The sequence below is a fragment of the Folsomia candida genome, unplaced genomic scaffold (assembly GCF_002217175.1).
Source record: "Folsomia candida strain VU population unplaced genomic scaffold, ASM221717v1 Fcan01_Sc002, whole genome shotgun sequence".
Classification (NCBI taxonomy): domain Eukaryota; kingdom Metazoa; phylum Arthropoda; class Collembola; order Entomobryomorpha; family Isotomidae; genus Folsomia; species Folsomia candida.
In genome coordinates, this window is record NW_019091194.1 from 15,249,773 (window position 1) to 15,270,408 (window position 20,636).

Here is a 20,636-nt window from a genome sequence, read left to right on the forward strand (position 1 = left end):
TGAGCCACTCTAAACTCCGTGAGTCACACAAAGACCGAGGTAATGCGAGCGAGGCTTTTATTGAATCCGTATTGAGTGAGATCAAAGGAAATTGATTAAAGATATGTTTCTCCCACGAAATACACCCACTCTTGATTTCATCAAATGCATTTTCCTCCGTCCAATCATTTAAAGTGAACTGTTATTAAATTGTCTGTATTAAAAATCCACTCCATCATCATATCACACGAGAATGGGCATTATTATCCCCCATCAATGCCAAATATATATGTACATCATAGTTTGAGAATATATGCGTATACATTCGTTGACCACTGACAAGGGAACCTTAAGTACTGCCACATCTCGATTTCCTTTCGGATGGTCTTAATTGATCGATAATTTAGTCATAGAACATACGGTGCAAAATCACGTTTTTGCTAAATATTTGGAGAAACTTGCACTAAAGCGTGCAATTTTTTCCATGCTTTTAACATAGACAACAGCGTTCGGAATAATGAAAGGAAGTTTATAAGTTATATACCTGTCTGTAATTTCATGCTGATCACCAATATGCAAACAAAACATGCAAACATTTGCCAATTTTTTTAAATTGCGAAAATCTGCAAAATTTTCTAAATTTGAATTTCGTCGTTTTTTTAAATTTTAACAAACTTTAAATGTTAAACTTATTTTATTTAAGCTTTGCAAAAACGTTTTCAAAATTTTTTTTTCTTGCAACAAAATTGGCGAAAATTTTCAAAACTCGAAACTCAAACTATCTCATGAACAAGATATAATGACCAATGCTAGTTTATTTGTTAGAATTGCTTATTGCAATATTTATTTTTTCAAGTTGCAATTATTTTTTGAAATTTATCGTCAGCTTTTAAAATATTCAGCAAAATAACTTTTCTATACTTCGTTCGATATTTTAAGCTTTTTGGAAAACTGAAAAAAATCGTCTGAGAGCACATATATAGGACGTCCTATATATGTTGAACTATATATGCGGAACTGGTATGAACTTTGGGTGGAATTTACGTTGGGTACAAATACAAGGATCCTCCGATCTTTCATGCCTACTGATAGTTTGATCATTTTTTACGTTAACAAATTCCTTACAACAAAAGTGCTTCTTTCTGGATGAAACTGAAACCGCTAGCGAATAAATCAAAATATATACGGCTGGCAATGCTCATTTTAGTTTGGCTGTCCTCTGCACGAATTTCGGCTGACTCAAATCCTTTGCTTTGAGATTCGTTATGGGTAAAATGACAGATAAACATAGGCACAATTGGATTAAAAGTGAAATTAATTCCTGCACCACGCACTAATACCTAAAGTAACAAGCGAATTTGCATTGTAATCTGAGAAGTGGGTCGAGTCAAGTCGAAATATCAATCATCATTTTTCTACCTTTAGCGTCTCAAGCAATTAATTTCATTTCACGGTAGTCGGGCAAAGTAATCAGAATTTTGAAAGATGCAATTAGTTACACATGCAACTAACATTTAACGCTTATTGTACATAGCAAAATACTTACGCTCATATTATTTATTTACGTCGTTATACATTATATGATGCTATAATTACAAACCATCTTTTTGCATTGTAAAATAAATGGTGTGATTTATTCCAAGCTATCCAACGGTTATATACATATGATCCGAGCTGGCTCATCTTCAACTCTACTTGGTTATATATATTTTCTTGGATGATTAATTCTTGGCCTTATTTGCGTATTAATATTCCTCTTATTTATTGTATTACCAATATAACTAATGCTACAGTACTACTTCTACTATTAAAAATGGTGGGAGCTGAATCAACATGTCGTGGTTGGCATTTAAATTGAATTAATTGAATCCAGCCATTGATGTATGACACAAATTTAACATAAAAGCGTTGTCAGTCCATCAATTTTTGTGCTTATGGGGTCTTTTGTTGGGTTTTCTTTTCTTTATTCCTGACAGGAAGACGGACGTCAGAAGAAAAGCATGCACAAAATGCTTTGGAATAATAACTGGGAAAAACTATATAAGAACACTTCAAAGAGAACACATCATTAATTTTTAATGAAAGTTGAAAGTGATAACACAGGGGTTCTATTCTATTCTTCAAGTTCTTGGATTACTTATTTGAATGTGAGGAGTTAACACAATGACAAAAATGGTGTTGGACAGGCAGGTGGGCTCAGACATTTGAAGACTTAATGCGTCTTCTCTGAACTTGGCACCACTTTAACACCGTGAGCCGTGAGTGGCAATCCTCTTGATGAATTAATCAGTATGAATATTTTATATATTTCTCCTTCTCTGATGATGATGATCCAACCCAACATTTATTTTCAAATTTCCGTTTACTGCGATATTTATAGAACATTTTTATCAGGATTTACGTAAGCGGGAGGAGCAGCAGTTATGGTTTATTACGAGAGCCACGATGTGCTCCGTGCTGTGTGGCGTCTGCTCTCAAAGTGATAAGTGAAGTTATGAACTAAGACAAGGCAAGGTCGGACATCAGACAGAGAAATGCTATGCTCCTCTCCACATACTCGTGATAAACTTGATCATCAAAACTGGGTCTCTCTCTCTTACGCACGAATTGCGGTGGGATTATGGTGAGGTGGGTGACGCTTTCGGGTGGTTTCATCCAGTGTTCAAGAGTTTACATAACATAATAATAATCATTATGTATGTTTTATAAATAATTGACTGATTGCTTAATACCCAACGATATACATAACGCTGCAATGTGAATTTTGTGATTGGTGAAACACGTGAAACAAAGAGATTGTGTTATCAATCAAGCCATTACTCAATGTTTTAATTCGTGTTGTATCGTAATTTTAATTGATATTAATAAAAATTCCAGCCAAAGCATTCGATAAAATCATGTTCGTTTATCATGTGAAAAACATGTAGTTCTAATGAATTCCATTGTGTAAAGTAAAGGAATTTAGGGAGAAATAGTCTCAGTTGGTCTTGCACCGCCCAATGCGTAGGTAAAAGTTCAAGTCCGGCCGATGTTGTAAAATAAAGTAAAGTTCGATACAGTTAAGAAGTGAGAACCGAAATGGATCCCACGACCACACCCCCATCGAGATTCTATGTGAAGGACTACTCTGAGAAATTTGGTGCAGTCGAGTATGTAGTGTTTTCTTCAGTTTTGGTAGCTTCCGCCGGAATTGGAGTGTACTATGGGTGGATTGGGCGCAAGAAGGCGCAAACTAATGACGAGTTCCTGACGGCAGGTAAAAGTATGCCGATTCTTCCCGTGGCTTTATCTTTGATATGCAGCTTTGTGAGTGCAATCACAATTTTGGGCAACCCTCCTGAAGTCTACTACTATGGAACGCAATATTTGCTCATTGCAACAGGATTCATTCCAATAACCTTAGCACTTGCGTACATTTACGTCCCAGTATTTTTTAGGCTTCAGTTAACGTCGGCCTATGAGGTTTGTGACAAATTCAAGATTTTCAAAAAAGTTAATGTCTGCGGTTGTAATTTGGAGAATTACAAATGTGAGTCAAAATTTTACAGTATTTCGAGTTACGATTCAATCGAGCTAATCGAATGGTGATGTCAGTCATTTCGGTCATATATTTGGTATGTCATAACATATAAAGAGTTGCTTATGTGGTATTCAGTAAGTTGACAAAATGGTTAAACAATTTTATTTTACCCAAGATTCTCTTGATGTCGGTATGGGTTTACGCTCCATCCTTAGCATTGAGCCAAGGTATGCAAAAAATAGTCCACCTTGTTATCCACACCTACAAACGTTTGATGGATGTGCTGGTTATGGAAATGCGGAAATGCGATAACAATAACCATGTATATCGTAATTATTACAGTGGCAGGAATAAATACATACTTATCAACTGGACTGACCTTTGTTGTCTGCATTTTCTATAGTTCTTTGGTAAGCTCGCTATAATATATAAATGTTTGCAGATATGTACATAATAAATTCCCTTGTTAATTGTATTATTATGCAGGGTGGTTTAAAAGGTGAATTTAAAATTTAAAAGCATAAATTTAAAATATCGAATTAAATAAATTTTAATTTTTTAAATTTAAAATAAAAAGCTGTTTTATGGACGGATGCACTTCAGGTATAAAATTGACATATATTTATATGTTCACTATGTATACTTCGGTTGGAAATTGTTGGTAACGTCTCATCCGTTTTGTTAAGGCGACATTGATGCTTGTTAGCTTAGCAGCGGTGGTGGGGAAGGGGATTACTGACGTTGGAGGCATCGGCGAAGTTTGGGACATTGCAGAGCGAAATAATCGGGTCGAATTCTTCAAGTAAATTATTTTCACTGGTTTAATTGCATTTAACAATTTATAAGTGATCCAATAGGACGAAAAAATGACATGTTTGCCATTTTATTCATTTTTTTAAATTCTCAGCTTTGATCCTGACCCACGAGTTCGTCATTCCTTCTGGACGGGGACTGTGGGGGGTTACCTCATGTGGATACCTTTGTGCTAATTTCAACCTTAATTTCATCAATTAAAGCATATGCATATTTATATATGCTGATGTGATTCATTCTGTTTCAGATATGCAGCCACACAAAGTCAAATCCAGCGTTACCTCTCAGTTCCAACATTGCAGAAAGCTAGATTGTAAGTTGTACATATGTATGTATGCATGTCGTCGTTGAAGAATGAAAAGAGTGAACCAAAGCCAGGTCCATGAGCCCATGTCTTGCACACCCACTTAAAAAGGGGTTGTCTTACGCTAACCTGGCACATTAAAAGATTCATCACAAATCTAATTTTGATCGGATTTTGATAATTTTTCCATTTTCGTATATCATATTACATGCATTTCGTTTCGTTTTTTAAGTAGTTAAATCCCATCAGCAACCATAGGTGCTTATGATATAAAACTTTTTCAAATTTTTTCAGATTCTTTAAAAAATTTGCATATCAAAAACGTTTATTGTAATATTGGATATGGTACAGCAACTATCTGGGACCACGAAAATATAAAAATCATCAAAATCCGATTAAAATTTGGACTTACGGTGAATTTTTAAATGTGGCAAATTTAGCGTTAGCTGCCATAGCTCGCACTGGACCAAAATGGTCGGACCATGGACCATGGACTGCAAAAAAATTGGTCCATCGATGGACCAATTTTCAAATGGTCCATCGATATGGATCATAGACCAATTTATTGTGAGCTATGTTAGCCGCTCCTTTAAGTGGGAGTGGGGAGGGTAAATGGTTCTATGGACCTAACCTTAACCCATCTTCCTTTATCTTACTTATCCTTAATAACATATCAAAGGCATCAAAATCCGGTGTTGCGAAGTTCGTCTGTTCTCCTTAGTCATTAGTGCGTCTTAAAAACGGTTCATCTTTTTCATTCTTCGACGACGATCTTTACAACGTATGTAGTTGATGTTAGAATATTATACGAGTAAATCGAATTTGTTTAACCATAGAACACTTTTCATCAATATGATCGGATTGATTCTGATCATTGTTCTCTGCTTCCTTGCTGGACTTGTGATTTATGCCAAGTATCACATGTGCGATCCAATTAAAACTAACGTATGTATACATTACTCTCTATACATGTACGTATACATAAGAATGTAGCTACCATATTATAGCATCAATTGAACGTGATTTTATTTGCAGGCAGTGGAAACATCAGATCAACTTTTGCCACTCTTCGTGATGGAAACGTTGGGTGACTACCCAGGACTCCCAGGAATATTTGTTGCAGGTTTTTTATTTTTTATTATTCAGATATTTTAGGTATTTTAACCTTCTTATTTGTTGCAGGGATTACTGGAGCGAGTTTAAGGTTTCTCTACAATTACTTTCACTCTTTGCTATAGAGTGAAACATGATGAATTGCGCACAGGGCATCAAGTTAACCTCAATACGTTTCGTATGTCACAGCTCAGTATCAAGTGCGTTGAATGCTCTGTCGGCTATCATAACGGAGGACTACGTCAAAAAATGGAGGCCCAACTATAAAGATGCTCAGTTAGCAAGAATCTCAAAAATAGTTTCCGTCGTAGGTGGAATCTTGTCGTTTGCATTTGTGTTTGTCGCTGAACTCATGGGCGATATCTTTCCGATTGCATTGACGATGGTGGGAATGTTTCTGGGTACGTTGTGCGTCAATAAAAATGACAATTGCATAGGCTTAATGAATGACGTTCACTTTTTAACAAATGCAAACGTAGGACCTACTTTGGGTCTTTTCACTTTGGGCATGGTCTTCCCGTGGGCAAATGCTTGGGTAAATAATTTTAACTTTTACATAAGCTCGATGAATGTACATGTATTTATATTTTTTCCGCTTTGTTAAATGATGACAGAATTAGGAATGTTACGAAACTCTTTGTAAATATTATCACAATGCTGCCACATGAAAAATTATTAATTTGATTCAATTATTTATTAATTTAATTCAATTAATTTTGTGTCAAACCGACGAGTTTTGATTAGTGAAATAAGTGAACATGTATAAATGTGTTGATGCATCTAGAATGTGCCATATGTATATTACGCACATCGCGATGTATCTATGTATTAGATGAGTTAGATATCTGAGAAGCCCTAAAAGCTTTAGTCAGCCCATAACTCGTCATATTCTAGAATGCGCGACAAAAGAATGTGTATAACTCAGCATACAGTAATATTTTTTTGTGATGTAGGGTTCGTTGGCTGGTCTAATTTCTGGGATCGTATTGGTTTTGACAATAAGCGCAGGATCAATTATCGACTCGGACAGTATTCCAGATCAGAAGCTGCCTGTGTCGACGGAAGGGTGTCCATTCTACAACGAGACGGATCACATCATTTATCCGAAAGCAGACGTATTCTCATCCACAAGTTGGAAAGACGCCGAATATTCCCCATGGGTCAAGATCATTTCTTTAGCACCAACGTGGTATCCGGGGCTTGGTCAGTTGTCGACCATTTTCTTCGGACTTATATTTTCAATGGTGTTTTTAAGGTTTCAAAACGTTAAGCCAGTGAAACGCGAGTATTTGAATACGTCCATTCTCCGCCTCTATGAATGGGGGTTACCTTCGTATTGGATAAAAGGCTGGGTAGAACCTTTGGAACTAAACCTCAAAGAAAATGCAGTGGAGAGTGACAATAATATACGAGTGTGATACTATTTAATTTTTACTTTCTTGCCCTTCCTACCTGGAAATGATAAATGATGCTTGAAATGGTACATCCCTGTAAAGCAAAACTCTAAACACGTACGTACAAATGTGTGTAGCACCACATTCTTTAATGTGACCATTAGCATGAACTTGAATCGCTGTGGAAAGGAGTCGCATCATCATCAGTCTGTGCACTAAGAGTCAAGGTTGGACTTTATTAATTACATGAAAATGTTTTCCCTCGTCCCAAAACGACCATTTACAAAGCTGTTCATTTCAGAGCAGAATACTTGAATCGTTCGTTCGCTCGCTCGTTCTCTCATATTTTTTTTACAACTATCTGTACACCAAGTAATTCTGCTGTGCTTCATATCTGGCCTCATATTGGTTGCAGAGATTGCCGAGATAACTGGCAGCCAACCTGCTTTCTCTCTCACACATTTTGTTACATACTTTTCCTAAACAAGGCAGAAATGAGCAAGTGCTGTAGCGAGCACATCTACGGCGAGGACTGCTATCTATTTACCTATCTATCTATTTACCTCTGGTGTTATAGGGTTGCTGGTGGCCAGGAAGGAGGAGAAACTAGTTCCCTATTATTTTCGAGATAAAAGTTACCTGGATGGGAGTAGAGGAACAAGCTAATAAAAGAAGGGCATAAAAGAGCTTACTGAATTTCTCTCGGTCTTCATGTCGATGATATATCGATTCCCATCACGCTACACACAATCACTTTAAAAAACTTCTCCACTTGAGTCCCCCAGCCGAGAGGGTGGCTAAAGCAAGTCAGTAAAACTTCTTGAGGAACCCGGTTTCCTTCCTTCGGATGGATTCTCACTCCTCAAGGCTTTCCTTTCGTTATTACTTTCCCATAAAGTTGATCTGTCCGTGGTCCAGACTCACTTCCTCTCAGTTTTCTCTCCGGCCCAAATAATTCCCCTTCTACACCAGCACTTTTACTCCGCACTGCAAAACCAACCTACTTTCACTCAATGTGTTTGATCAATCTCGTCTTTCTCACCACACGCAAAGAAGCGATTCTTTCACTTCCTACTCTCTCGTCCTTTCAACAACCACACCACACTCATTTGCCATCTTCCCGGCTGCAAAACGTAAAGAACAAACATACATACTTGCAATATATTGAAAACTGTACTTTTACTGTAGCTAGCCGAATTCTAATCTGTCTGATTTATTATTTTAATTGAAAGTATTGGTACATCGTCGACTATATAGTTTCGTTTGCTCTTTTTGCAAGATGGAACGATGAAATTCAGTTTCCCTCACAAAATATATCCGAATACTTATTATCGATATGAGGTTATTGTATCCTGTAGTCTTTCCTCTCTACTCGTGAAATTTTGTCAATCTGCTCAGTTACGCAAACCAGCAAACATGTTCCGTTGAAGTACACATTTTTTTCATATCATTATTCTGGAAGTCATGTCATTTTGTATCATCGTTGTATTTGGTTGGGCAATATTTGTGTAACCGAACAGAATGATAATGCACGCATAATATTTGACATAGGTTTTGGATAGCAAATTATGAGCCATCCACTTTAGAGTGGAAGTGGAGTGAGCCCGGAAAGAGAGGAGATGGAGATGTGCATGTAAATATAATATGTATGAAGGGACGAAAGGGACCGAAGAATCATAAAGTGATTTGATACGAGGTAATAAAAATGGATAAAGTTTCCAAGAGACTTGAATATTACGTTTTAACTCAGACCCAGCTAGTTTCGGATACACTTTGGCTTGTCAAATCACTGCAGCCAATTTTATACATGAGTAAACTTTATCCGACATAAAAATCATTTTTCACCAAAAAATCCAAAAGGCAGAAACAAAACTATTTATAACGTCTCAACTCAACTCCGTGTCGCCACCACCAGCAGCAGCAGAGCGAATTTCTACCCGTACTAGAACATGGGTAGCATACAGCGACGTGAATGAGTCCATATACTTACATACGGTTGACAACCCGTGTCAAAATTTCACTAAGATTCGCATTTCCACCACCACCCCAACACTAGACGTCTTACTATTGCTACTTGAACCTGCACTGCTAGCACCGTGATGGAGTAAGTTAATTTCCTCGTCAATTGTGACCATTAGTACTACTTTTATACACACAGAGAGAGACTGCAAACGTGTTTTACACTAATTTTCAAAGTGAACTTGAAGAAAATCTCGGTCCTTTAGAAAACTGTCAAGCCCATAGCTTTATGTACGCATTTGCTCCAATGCTGCTCCAATGAATGAATTGGTGATGAATAAAATTTGAAACTCAGCCAACCACAAAATTATGCCAATTTGTCCAACCCCCAATGATTTTATTTCTGTGAAATGAGAAATTGGCCATTCAAGAGATGAACATGTTGAACATGAAAAATGTTGGCCGCTGTTGAATTTAAATCAAAATTAAAATAATCCCAGCCCATCATCTTTTATTAAAATATTTATTGCTCTATGTGATGTCCATTAGTGTTGGTATTTATGTTTCGGGGACACCTTGCTCATTTGCATAATAATGTAAAATACAACTAAAGGAATTTTCATCGTTCAAAATGCACTATACGCATGCACATGTATTTTACAGGTACACATTTTCACAGTACGGACTTCTTGACGTAGATCGAGTGGAATTGCATGCTTTTGCAATATCTTTCAATTTCCTTAACCTTTCGGACATGACAAATCCCAGTTAGTTCAGCACACCCTCAATTTTAATCGTCAGAATAAAAAAAAATTTGTAAGTAATCTCTACCATTCCATGTTTTGCATTTCATTAAATCATTTTATATTTCTTAATAACGTACATCGTTATTTTCTTTGAATGTAAAAGTTTTTATAAATTTCCAAGCTCATAAAAATGCTTAGTATTTTACGAAAATCAAGACAATATTATTTTTCGATATTGATTGTTACGTACACTCTATACATACGTGTATAATTTGTAAAACCTACTCCAAGCAACTTTGCGGGGCCTTTTAAGATGGCATTAATATGTATCATCTTGGTAGTTAATGGCAACACATTTGGGTGGAAAAGACCCCCACTGGCCAACTACTTGGCCGATCATGCCCATCTCCGAACTCATCCTTACTTTTGACCCGAAGATGAAGTGTGCAAAATTTCTAGTCGATAGCTTGTGTTTAAAGAGAGTTATCGTGCGCACAGACGGACGCACAGACGGACGGACAGACAGACATCGTGGTAAATCTATAAGGCCATCTTAAAAGGCCTAAAAATAGTCAACTGATACCGGATTACTTGAGTTCACATTTGTGTTTGTGTCAGTCTGTTGTATGCATTGGATACAAGTTAAGAGAATGGGATTCACGCTAATTCTAAATTAATGGACCAATGATCAGCTCATCTACCGCCCCCTTCAGAAGAAAACATTTATGGCACTTCTATCAAACAAATCTCTGGTAATAAGCATTACAAATTCAAATGAGATGAACCAAAGTGAGTGCTTTTCCTTGAGAACGAACTTGTTTGTGTCCGCGAGAAGAGTCTGACTGAAGAGTGCAAGCAAATCCAATCCAAACTTTTGTTTCCATCCGTTTATAAACGGGCTGAATTTGATAGGGTGCTAATGGATGTTATTGTTTGTTCCGTTCGTAATAATCATGTTGAGTTGGTGACCCATATTTTCATCAAGACCCATTCGTTTCAGCCTGCGACGACACAATAACACTGTCCGTCCAACTCTTAGGTATTTGTGCCTGCACAGCCAGCTCTCGTCCATTAATGCAACAATGATGGTTGGTGTGTGTGTCTTGATGAGCTAAATATGAGAATTATGTGTTATTTGCTCATTGAGTTGGACGTAGTATATCATCATCACCAAATATTACTGTTATTGCCCTGTGGACTACGATCAATGAAGATGCAGCCACGCAATGGTTTCATATTAACTTTTCTTTTTGCACTGTCAGCCACATCTGAGGATGAGTGCAGTTGTACGTCTTGCATGCAGTACAACTTTGTACTTTACGTATGTACAGAATGCGTACATACGTACTCACACCTTGCAAGGTGTACCAAAAGCACTGCTTGTTTACTACTTACTTCTTCTTCTTCATTAAACAGCCATAGCTTACACGAGATAACGGATGTGTCACAAATCCTTAGTTGATAAAAGTTGGAGTGGAAATGGTTTGCTGATTTGGATGGGAGCATAATGTGAATTTAACATTTATGTTATCTTTTGTGTCCCACAGATTCCAAAATTATTGCCATCCTATTTACATCAAGATATGAGGATAGTTCTTCGCACCATAACTAAAGAGATAATTAGGATACACGACCACAAACCAGTATTTGCTTCTCATGACTTAAAAAGTATGACAGACAATGGACAAGCGGACCGAGTAAAAGCAAGCATATAACACTTGCTTAATTTTCACTCCTTCCCAATAATAAGAGGATCTAAAAAACGTTTTACCTCCTCCTCTCCCTTTTAAATGGAAAATTTGATGTCTATGATGGTCATTACTTGTGAAGTTTGGATTCAATCTGTGGATAATAATACGGCACATTGTTTCCTAGTTCAGGGTGAGATTGTTGAGGATGATACAAGGTTTGCATGTCAGCGGAAGAAATGCAAATTGTTCGAGATAATGATGTGTTGTGTATTGCCAAAAAAGGACATAATCGGCATTTTCCTTAACCCGTGTGTGCAACTGCTGAGACTGACATTTAACCCCGCATCACATTATCAAATTATTTCACTATCTGAAATTAGAAAGAAGAGCTAACACATACATGGCTTAATTCAGATGTAGCCAAATAAATTTTCATTACATGACACTCATATACGTAAGCTACATAAGTATATAGACAGTAAACATTACCAGGAAATGCGCTCTGTATTGGCCTGATCCTACCCGTATTCCACTAATAAGATCGTTATTTTTCCTGAGAAATTCCTAATTGAAAACGAGCTCTAATTGTCTCACCTAAAAAAATATTTCAACTGTGCGCATGTCATCAAGTCAGTTACCACTGGATATTTTCCTAATTTAGTCTACAGAAAAGGTGTCACTCTGTCCCTTGATAATAGCATGAATATATATTTGTATTTACATAGACGTAGAATATTTATGCAGAATATTGTCAACAAAGTAAAATTCCTGCCAGTCTTGTATGAAAATAAAAAGGTAAGGAATTGCACGGTTCGCTTGAAATCTATACAAGCGAATTAAGCTTGAAAAGAAAAGTCGGTACTCATAACAAATTCGAACGTACCCAAGAAATGTACGCATACATGGTAATGCTCTCCATACCTGAGTCCCTGTATGCATGTAGCAGAACATGACGACGGCGATGCTTTTGGGGAGCCAACTCTGCTTATCGTCATCTTTTCTATGATTCGAATTCCTGAGCCTTATGATTTTCTAACTTTGTTAGCCACATACATGCACATTAATTATGATCATTCTTTTGCCTATTCATTTAATCAAACTCGTTAGAAAGATCTCGGGGCTGGTTTCGATATCTGATATCCACGACTGGAAACACATTATCTAATGACGAGCTTTGTATATATTTGTGCGATTAGATCCAACCTGTTATCAAATATCGATCAACATTTCCAGACATAATACACCGGATTCATGTAAGCAATAACAATTTAGAATATCAGAGGATCATTTGGCTCAAAGATTTGAATCATAAGTACACAAATTACTTCTTTCTGCTATTTTTCTTATATTCCATTAGTGAACTGGTTGGGTTGGGCCAATTTCTTTTGGTTCTTCCCATCGATTTTACAGATACAAAGGATACTTAATACTAATATGAGAGCAAATATAATGGGCACTTTTATTAGAAACGTGCAGCTTTATGGGCTGAGATGTTCATATGTATAAAAATGTAGCACCACATATTTATGAGACACCTGACCTGCCCAATCTAATATAGTACCCTAATATTTAATGTAAAAACATTGGTTCTTATTCTGATAATCTGTGCTAGTGTTGACGAACACCAATTTCACCCAAAGCAATTGACGAATACCTTGTTTTTGTAAATACTTTGTTAAATTGGCAAATATTGGAATGCGTTTCTTTTGCCCTAAATTGTAAATGACTTCATTCTTGTCACTCTTGCGTGCAAGTGCAAGCATTCATTCATGCAATGTTACAAATTGTAGACACTTGTTGAAGGTGCACATTTGCCAAATTAAGTCTGGTTTCCATTTTTTGCATACTGATCCGAATTTTAAAACCTGTTTATGTGGTATTCGTAAGCAAAGTGTTATTAAAGTGCCGACGGCACAGACGAACAGTTTAAAGTCTATTGATATTGCTTTGTATGTAGACTTTCGTGAATGAGTCATTCCAATAATCTTTGACACTGGCGTGTTTGTTTATATAATAGAATAGTGAATTTTGTACATGGGTTACTTTGATAATACATTCGAACAAGCTTGTCGTCGTCGTACGGAAATGTTTTCATGTGCAGTTTGTACGCAACCAACTAACCTCAATTCAGCCTCTACATGCAGCAGGACCGCCGGAGGATTCTTTCTTTGCAACTCATCATCAGCTTAGAAATGAAAGCTCGCTGCATAAATCTGTTTGCAATGGATTATTTGGATTTCCACTAAGCATTTAAATTGTGCAATTGTACATAAGACCAGCAGTGTCGCATGATCAAAACCATAGCTGAACCTCGCAATCGAGAACCGGAAGGATATAATTGACTAATAACAATGCGACAATAATTGCCATTAGATTTGAGCACGTTAAAATCTGCATGCATTCAGATTTTAACCACACATTTGTATTGGACATGGTAAGCAGTTAATAATGGGTCAGAGACCCATAGAAATTTTTATCCCGTGACATTGGTAAATTTTATGTTGTTCTGCGCAGTCCAGCACATTAACTATAAAATTGCACAATAATGAGTCTGCCTAATACAAACCTTGGATGTTTTATAATACCTGTATTTTTAGCCATGTCCAATTTCTGGCATGCACTTTCAAGCTATCGGCCACTTCATATGCTCGTTTCACCTAAATTGTTGAACATGAAATTTTCTTGCAACGGTATGTATTCTTTAGTGCCATCCCTATTTGTCGTGAGTATATTGGTATCGTGAACTCGTGAAAAAAAAAACATTTACATGATTCCTGTACCATGAACAACTTGCAGCTCAAAATGTCAACCTGGGCGGCCAGTTTAGGACATAACAAAATCCTCCTGGGGAGTAACTGAGTTTTATTTAGTTCCACCTGTCAATCTTTCTACGTGTTAACGTGTTTCTGTTTGTTTGGAATATAAATTGCTGAAAACACATCAAATCTGGTTAACTTGACTTTTTCAAGCTAACTTTGCACGAAAAACAACATTTCATGCGTATTTACTAACGGCTATAGCCAACAATTAACGGCTATTGCAGAAGTCAAGTGTTACATATGCTCCTTTAAAAATAAAACAATGAGGCTAAAGTAGTGTAATTCAAACAAAATATGTGCATTGCATCGTGAGGCTGCTAGTACAAAGTATTCGTTTACATCTTAAACCATGACTATTTAACTATCCAACCCATGGACTTGAATATGTGTGGACTTGTCCTTTACTATTTTTGTCGGTCTATGAGATTAAAACTCGGGTGGGTGAGGGATCGTCATTTTCCCAGGTCATCATCTTAGGTTTTTGTGGATTAGGACCTCTGATGCACAGACTACTAGTCAAACTTTTTTGTGCCAAGAGAACTGATCTCGCAAAGACGGAAGATTGTGGAGTGACAGGAGTTGGTAGTCTCCCAACCTTTGTCCACTATAGTTGTTACCTTCTCTACAAGGGAAAAATATTTCCATTCCACTGACTTCATTGGGACGGCATCTTTTAATAAAAAGGCTGGCATTGTCACAAAGCGTAATTCCGACCTTCACAATACATCTGTTCCGGTGCATTGGAGGGAGCAACCGGGTTGCCGTTGGTATATTCATTCCACTTCCAAGGAATCAGTGGCATTAGCAATTTTCAGCGTAGAACGACTAAATTGAGGCTGATGAGCCACCATCAACTGACGTTTTTTATGTGCCATATTTATAAAAACATGCAATATTCTTCAAGATCCATCACATCGAACAATTCCAAAATATACATATGTATTTGGTATTAGTACGTAAATATAAGGATTATTTAATAATAATTGATTCTATTTTATAAGGTCTGGATGGTCACATAAAATGAGAAATGAATCACTTGCATTGGTCTCAGCAACGCTGTATACCAAACCCATGGGTATATGTAATACACATAATATGTGCATACAGAAAAACCTTTCTTCACTTTCATACAACTGAACTTTTCATCCAGCAACAAACGAAGCACAGGGAAGGCAATCCCATAACTTGGTTGAACAGTTGCTCTACTAGTCGAAAAAGTTGGACATCCTGTCAATTGTTGTTAGTTTGAGATGTGTTTGCTGTTGGGTCTCCTAACAATTACGGCAAACACTATTTTCTAGAGAATATCTTCGAGTAGTACAAATGTAACTGTTTGTAAGGAGGGAATGTCTGATGCATATGTATGTACAGCAACGTTACTATTGTTTACGTAAATTAAATAAATCTTAAATTTTCTAGAAAGGTGTGTCACTTTTCGCATCAGGATTAGTACACCATCTTCAATTTATCCAGAACAGAACCATTTATGCTGTAAATGAAACTTAGGACAATATCCTTAGTACAATTGGCATACAAGTTTATTTATATGTAAAAGGAATCATCAAATATTAGGAGTGACATTTGTGCCAAGAAAAGGTGTCAGTTTCACTAAAGAATTTCTTGTTGCATCACCTTCCCCAGTGGTTTCATTTGTACTTCGATGTGTGTGTGTTGCAGCAACAATATTGAAGTTCTGAAGTAGGCAAAAGTTAATTAGATTACTGTTTTGTTTAAGAACGCTTTTTGCCAGAAATGGCTCTTGATTGTTGTTTCTTAGTATTCCTACGAATTAATTAGTTCATGTGGAGGAAGTACAATAATGATAATGACTTTTTCCAGGGAGGAACAAAAACCTCTTAGAAGTGACAGGTGTGTGTTGCAGTCAGCCAATAAAGAGAACTCCCCAATGGACTCTTTTACAATCTGACCGTTTTGCAAATTTTCAAAAGAAACCTTTCTTAATCACTTCAACCGACTTGGAAAAAGATAACTACGTATGCTGCTGCATAAACAGAACAATAACCATAAAGCACGGGTTGTCGTCGTTAATTTTTAAATAATCATTATGAAAAATAGTCTCCTTCGTGTGTTTCGTTCTTGTCGGCATTCGTAGGATTACTAGGGGCAAAGTGTAATAAAAATGTAGAAATATTTTTACGATGGTGAATCCCATGAATTTCGATAACGTTCATTTCGACCACCGTGTCTTTCATGCCTCACTATTCACAAATGTACCTGTCCATGTTCTCTTTTCACTGCTGTAATGGTTGCACAACTATTTTTTTAAATATGAAGCTAGCCATGCATCCCGTGGTATTTAGAATGACAAGATGGCTTGGACTTGGTTTTCCGCAGTAGAAAAATACGACGAAATTACCTTCGTCATGTTCAAAATGGAAATAAATGAATGATAATAGTTCGTAGTTTTATTTGACTGGGATGACTAGACATTCTCCTTCTCACTGCTCCTCCATCCCTCTGAACTCTTTCTGCTAATCCTGCAAGAAAAGTTACCAAGTCTTCATTATTATCTCTGCTCCTACACATTTCCTCTCCTTCTTCTTGTTCCAAAAGTTTTACGCAAAAAATTTGGGAGGTGGTGGTGGTGTGATTCAAGAGAAAGGAAGATTAGCTAATTAGCAGCAGAGGAGTCAGCAGCAGTAATCCAACTGCACCCGGTTGACTACAGTAGTGCATACCACCGACGAAGATGGAGAATTTCTTCGAGTAAAACACACTGTGCCCGGGAGAGCATTATATCATGTATAATTAAATGCAATTAAAAACTAAGACTTACTGACAACCTGTGTGCCTACCGTGCGTATGTACGTGATGGAGAAATAAATAATTAAATTCATTCCTTGATTAATTACGTACACACGGATTAACCAAGTTTTGCCTCATTATTCAAATTGAACAGATCAATGCATTATTAAACATTAGGATTTGGCATGAAAAAACTAGCAATTTCAATAGTTTCAATTTGAGCAATTTCTATTATGTAATTAATGACTTTTTTTTAGAATAAACCCAAATTAAATGCATGGAGTTTTGAATTGCATATCTTTTTAAGGATGCAACCCAATCTGTTTTATACATAGTTGAACTGCAGCAAAAATGAATTCTTCATCGTCCACGGCTCTACTTTTCCTTAACTCGACAATTTCAAAAGCATTTCAGCTGAACATCTTCAATCTTAGTGCTTAGGAATGTCAATCATCTTTTTGTGTTATCCTACCGTAAATCACGACTCTCCGCAGGCCTGTCGGCACATCGAATCGTAAACTAGCCTGCTATCAGGATGATGAGAAAGATGCAGCAACTTCCCTTATCCGCTCTCTACGTCTCTCGCTTTCAACCTGCAATTGCATCTTCCCATGACCACTTTGCAAACAACGTGCATTTTACATATTGCACTATTACTTACTATAATTCGAATTCAGATAAGATTTTTTTCCCATTCTGCGAGTCAACCTCAAAATCTTTGCTTAACGGGTTAGATGGTTTACGTGGTACGTACTGCGTCAAACACAAATAAAGTGAATTGGACAATAATAAAGTAAAATCCACTTGTCTCATCCACTTGGCTGAGGAGTGGACTGTGTCAATATCAAAATATTTCGTAGTTGAAAAATGCAGCAAATATTGCGTAGTGTAATCTTTTTCTGTAATTTGCATACGTATTTATTTATTGCATGCCACGTGAGACTTAAAATTAGTATCTGCTACTAAATACATACTTGCAAGTCTCATCAGATTTGTTGCTTCAGCAAATCTGTAACAGCGATCTTCTATTGCCGACGAGAGTTGGCGACTACTTAGGCGACTACTTGTTAGGTTGTAATCAAGATCGGAGGAAATATCTGGTTGAATGAAAGGAATACAGATGGATAAATCTGAAGGGCAATGCCCGCTGAGTTGTTAATTGTTAATTTACATGCCGACCAAGGAGGTGACATTTCATTTCATTTAGCACAGAAAGTAATTAAATTAAATAACGGTAAATCGCAAAGACACAAAAAATGCATAGCCATTGAGTCAAAATTGGAATATTCCATCGCTATTCACTATTGACCACTTTCGGTCATATTGCACACGGTTTTTGGACTTGTTGACATCCTAGTGATTTATTGCAGTTTTTTTGTAATTATATTTGTACTTACATATTAGGAAGTATGCTTTACCCATGCTTTCACATTAATTTATGTCTGATGTGCATTATACTTTGTTCAAAATTATTGGGCCAGATTTTAAACAATGCTTAAAATATTTAAAATTGTACGAGGTTTTTGTTGCTTCAGGGAGTAAGAAAGCTTGCCAACTTCAAAAGTACCTTTTGCCCTGTGTGTAATTATAATTCAAGTTCAAGTTCAAGTTCAAGTGTTCTTTTATTCAAGTGTCAATAGATATCAGCTCATTACAAACTGGTTTACAAACCATGACACAAAATGCGTATACATATTTATGTATGTAACTAGACTAAACTAAATATAACGTGAACATGAGTAATTAGATAATTAACAATAAGTGGAATTTCTTCTACCAATAATAAACTCTCGACATTGTGTAACAAATTTTGGATATGTAATGTTACTCTCCCATGATCTTGGGAGTGAATTCCACAATTTCGACGCTCTAACACTTAAACAATTGAGACCCAGCGCTGTGCGGTATCGAGGTACTACCAATAGGGGCCATGAGCGTTGTGTGTATGTACTGCTAGCCGTAGGAACAAGATTGCGGAAAGCATATTTAAGCAAAAATAAATCACGCCGCTCCAGTATTGTAAATAAATTACACTTGTTTAACAGATCAAATGGATTAATAGTGCTAAATAATGTCTTAAATTTAGTATACCTTTTCGACCTCTCAATCTTTCTAGCATAATTTGGAAGAAAATAGTTGGTAAGGAACGAGTTAATCTTAGCTTGAATAGCGTCAAGTTGCACATCAGTTTTAACAGCCCATGTATTAATACCATAATCGATTATTGAGTGGATGTGACAACTAATAAATATGGCGAGTAATTTTTCCGTCAAAAAACGCTTAATGCCATACAAGAAACCAAGTTTACAAGATATACGTGACATAATAGACTCATAATGTATCTTGAAATTTAGATTAGAATCTATGTAAATACCCAGGTATTTGAAACATGATACCTGCTCAATTACAGTATTGTCATCAAGTGTAATCGGTATATCAATATAATTAACAGGCAGTGGGTTGTGTGATTTAAAAAATATTTGGTATTTTGTTTTGCTGTAATTGATCTGCATGTTGTTGTCCAGGTACCACTTTTGGATGGCAGTGATCTGCTTCTTCATTGTAGCCATCATGTCATCCAAATCGGTACCTGAGACATACACACACAAATCATCGGCGAAAAGGGTAAAGGGCAAGTACATAATTTTTGAGATATCGTCCTGGTAGGCACAGAACAATAATGGCATAACCACCCCCCCTTGAATAATACCAGTATCATTATTATAATTATGATCACTATTTGTAAATTTGAAAATAGAATTTGTAAAGTAATTATTAATAATCTTCACATATGTAGGATGTAGGCTATATTGTGACATTAATTTACGTACTAACAGAGATCGGTCCAGACTGTTGAATGCTGATTTGGCATCAAAATAGACCGCAATACATTTACCATTCTGTACATCAAGTGCCTTATATATGTATGTGGTAAATTCAGTTAATGCAGTATCACAGGATCTATTATTATAATTTGTGTTCAAATCACTGCAAATCACTTGATCTAATTTTTATAAGTGGAATAATTTTGACAATTGACTCGATAAAACTCATGGAACTACTTCCTTAATCATAGCACACAAAATGCATTAACAATTGAATAGATGGTTGGCTTCAAGGACCAACCAGGAGTTTCCCTCGTTTACGCTTTGTTCCGTTTCGGATTAAAATACAATTTGAGATTAGAAATTAAGCTAACAACAGGTGGCTTATTTTACAAGTCTTCGATGGAAAGGCTACGAATGTCTTTATAAAATTATACGGAATTGTTTGCTTCAATCAGAGAAATGTAAGTGAGTCTCATGATGAGGACGAGACTCTCATCCTCAGTATATGCATACAAAAATATTTTCCACGGTTGAAAGCATGTACATAATGTTAGTATACATAGATATAGCATACAGCTTATTACTCTCCGTGCAGCAAAAGCATGACTGTCATTAATTTCATTTTATGCAAAATAACTAATTACAGATGTCATTCCTAGACTTGAATACTTCTTTAAATGAACCGATTTTTGTTAGTTTTTATT

The 20,636-nt window shown here is 36.4% G+C and overlaps 2 protein-coding genes across 3 annotated transcripts in view; one reads left to right on the plus strand and one right to left on the minus strand.

Moving 5' to 3' along the window:
• The window catches only part of LOC110845232 (MAGUK p55 subfamily member 5), an 85,296-nt gene that overhangs the window by 62,204 nt on the left and 2,456 nt on the right, over positions 1 to 20,636 (minus strand). The window contains exon 1 of one of the 2 annotated variants that reach the window (XM_035847699.1): positions 7,816 to 7,851. The exons of the other annotated variant lie outside the window; for it this stretch is intronic. Within the exon in view, the coding sequence (XP_035703592.1) occupies positions 7,816 to 7,836 (21 nt within the window). The 5' untranslated portion in view covers positions 7,837 to 7,851. Of the gene's footprint in view, positions 1 to 7,815; positions 7,852 to 20,636 lie in introns of those variants that run through there. 2 annotated transcript variants of the gene reach the window in all.
• LOC110845234 (sodium-coupled monocarboxylate transporter 1) lies at positions 2,350 to 7,243 on the plus strand. The gene is made up of 15 exons (XM_022091615.2): positions 2,350 to 3,441; positions 3,528 to 3,593; positions 3,675 to 3,726; positions 3,842 to 3,909; positions 3,986 to 3,998; positions 4,077 to 4,102; positions 4,186 to 4,301; positions 4,407 to 4,481; positions 4,560 to 4,625; positions 5,453 to 5,561; positions 5,652 to 5,739; positions 5,799 to 5,820; positions 5,919 to 6,130; positions 6,209 to 6,264; positions 6,683 to 7,243. The coding sequence occupies exons 1-15, from the start codon at positions 3,058 to 3,060 to the stop codon at positions 7,145 to 7,147; spliced, it is 1,818 nt and encodes a 605-aa protein (XP_021947307.1). The 5' UTR covers positions 2,350 to 3,057; the 3' UTR covers positions 7,148 to 7,243.

What these genes read in the sequence shown, in the direction of transcription:
- LOC110845234 (XM_022091615.2), top strand. Translation starts at nt 3,058, where the DNA reads ATGGATCCCACGACCACACCCCCATCGAGATTCTATGTGAAGGACTAC. An exon ending in TATGGACGGATGCACTTCAG is followed by an intron (nt 4,103 to 4,185) that starts GTATAAAATTGA and finishes CGTTTTGTTAAG; the next exon opens with GCGACATTGATGCTTGTTAG. An exon ending in AATCGGGTCGAATTCTTCAA is followed by an intron (nt 4,302 to 4,406) that starts GTAAATTATTTT and finishes TTAAATTCTCAG; the next exon opens with CTTTGATCCTGACCCACGAG.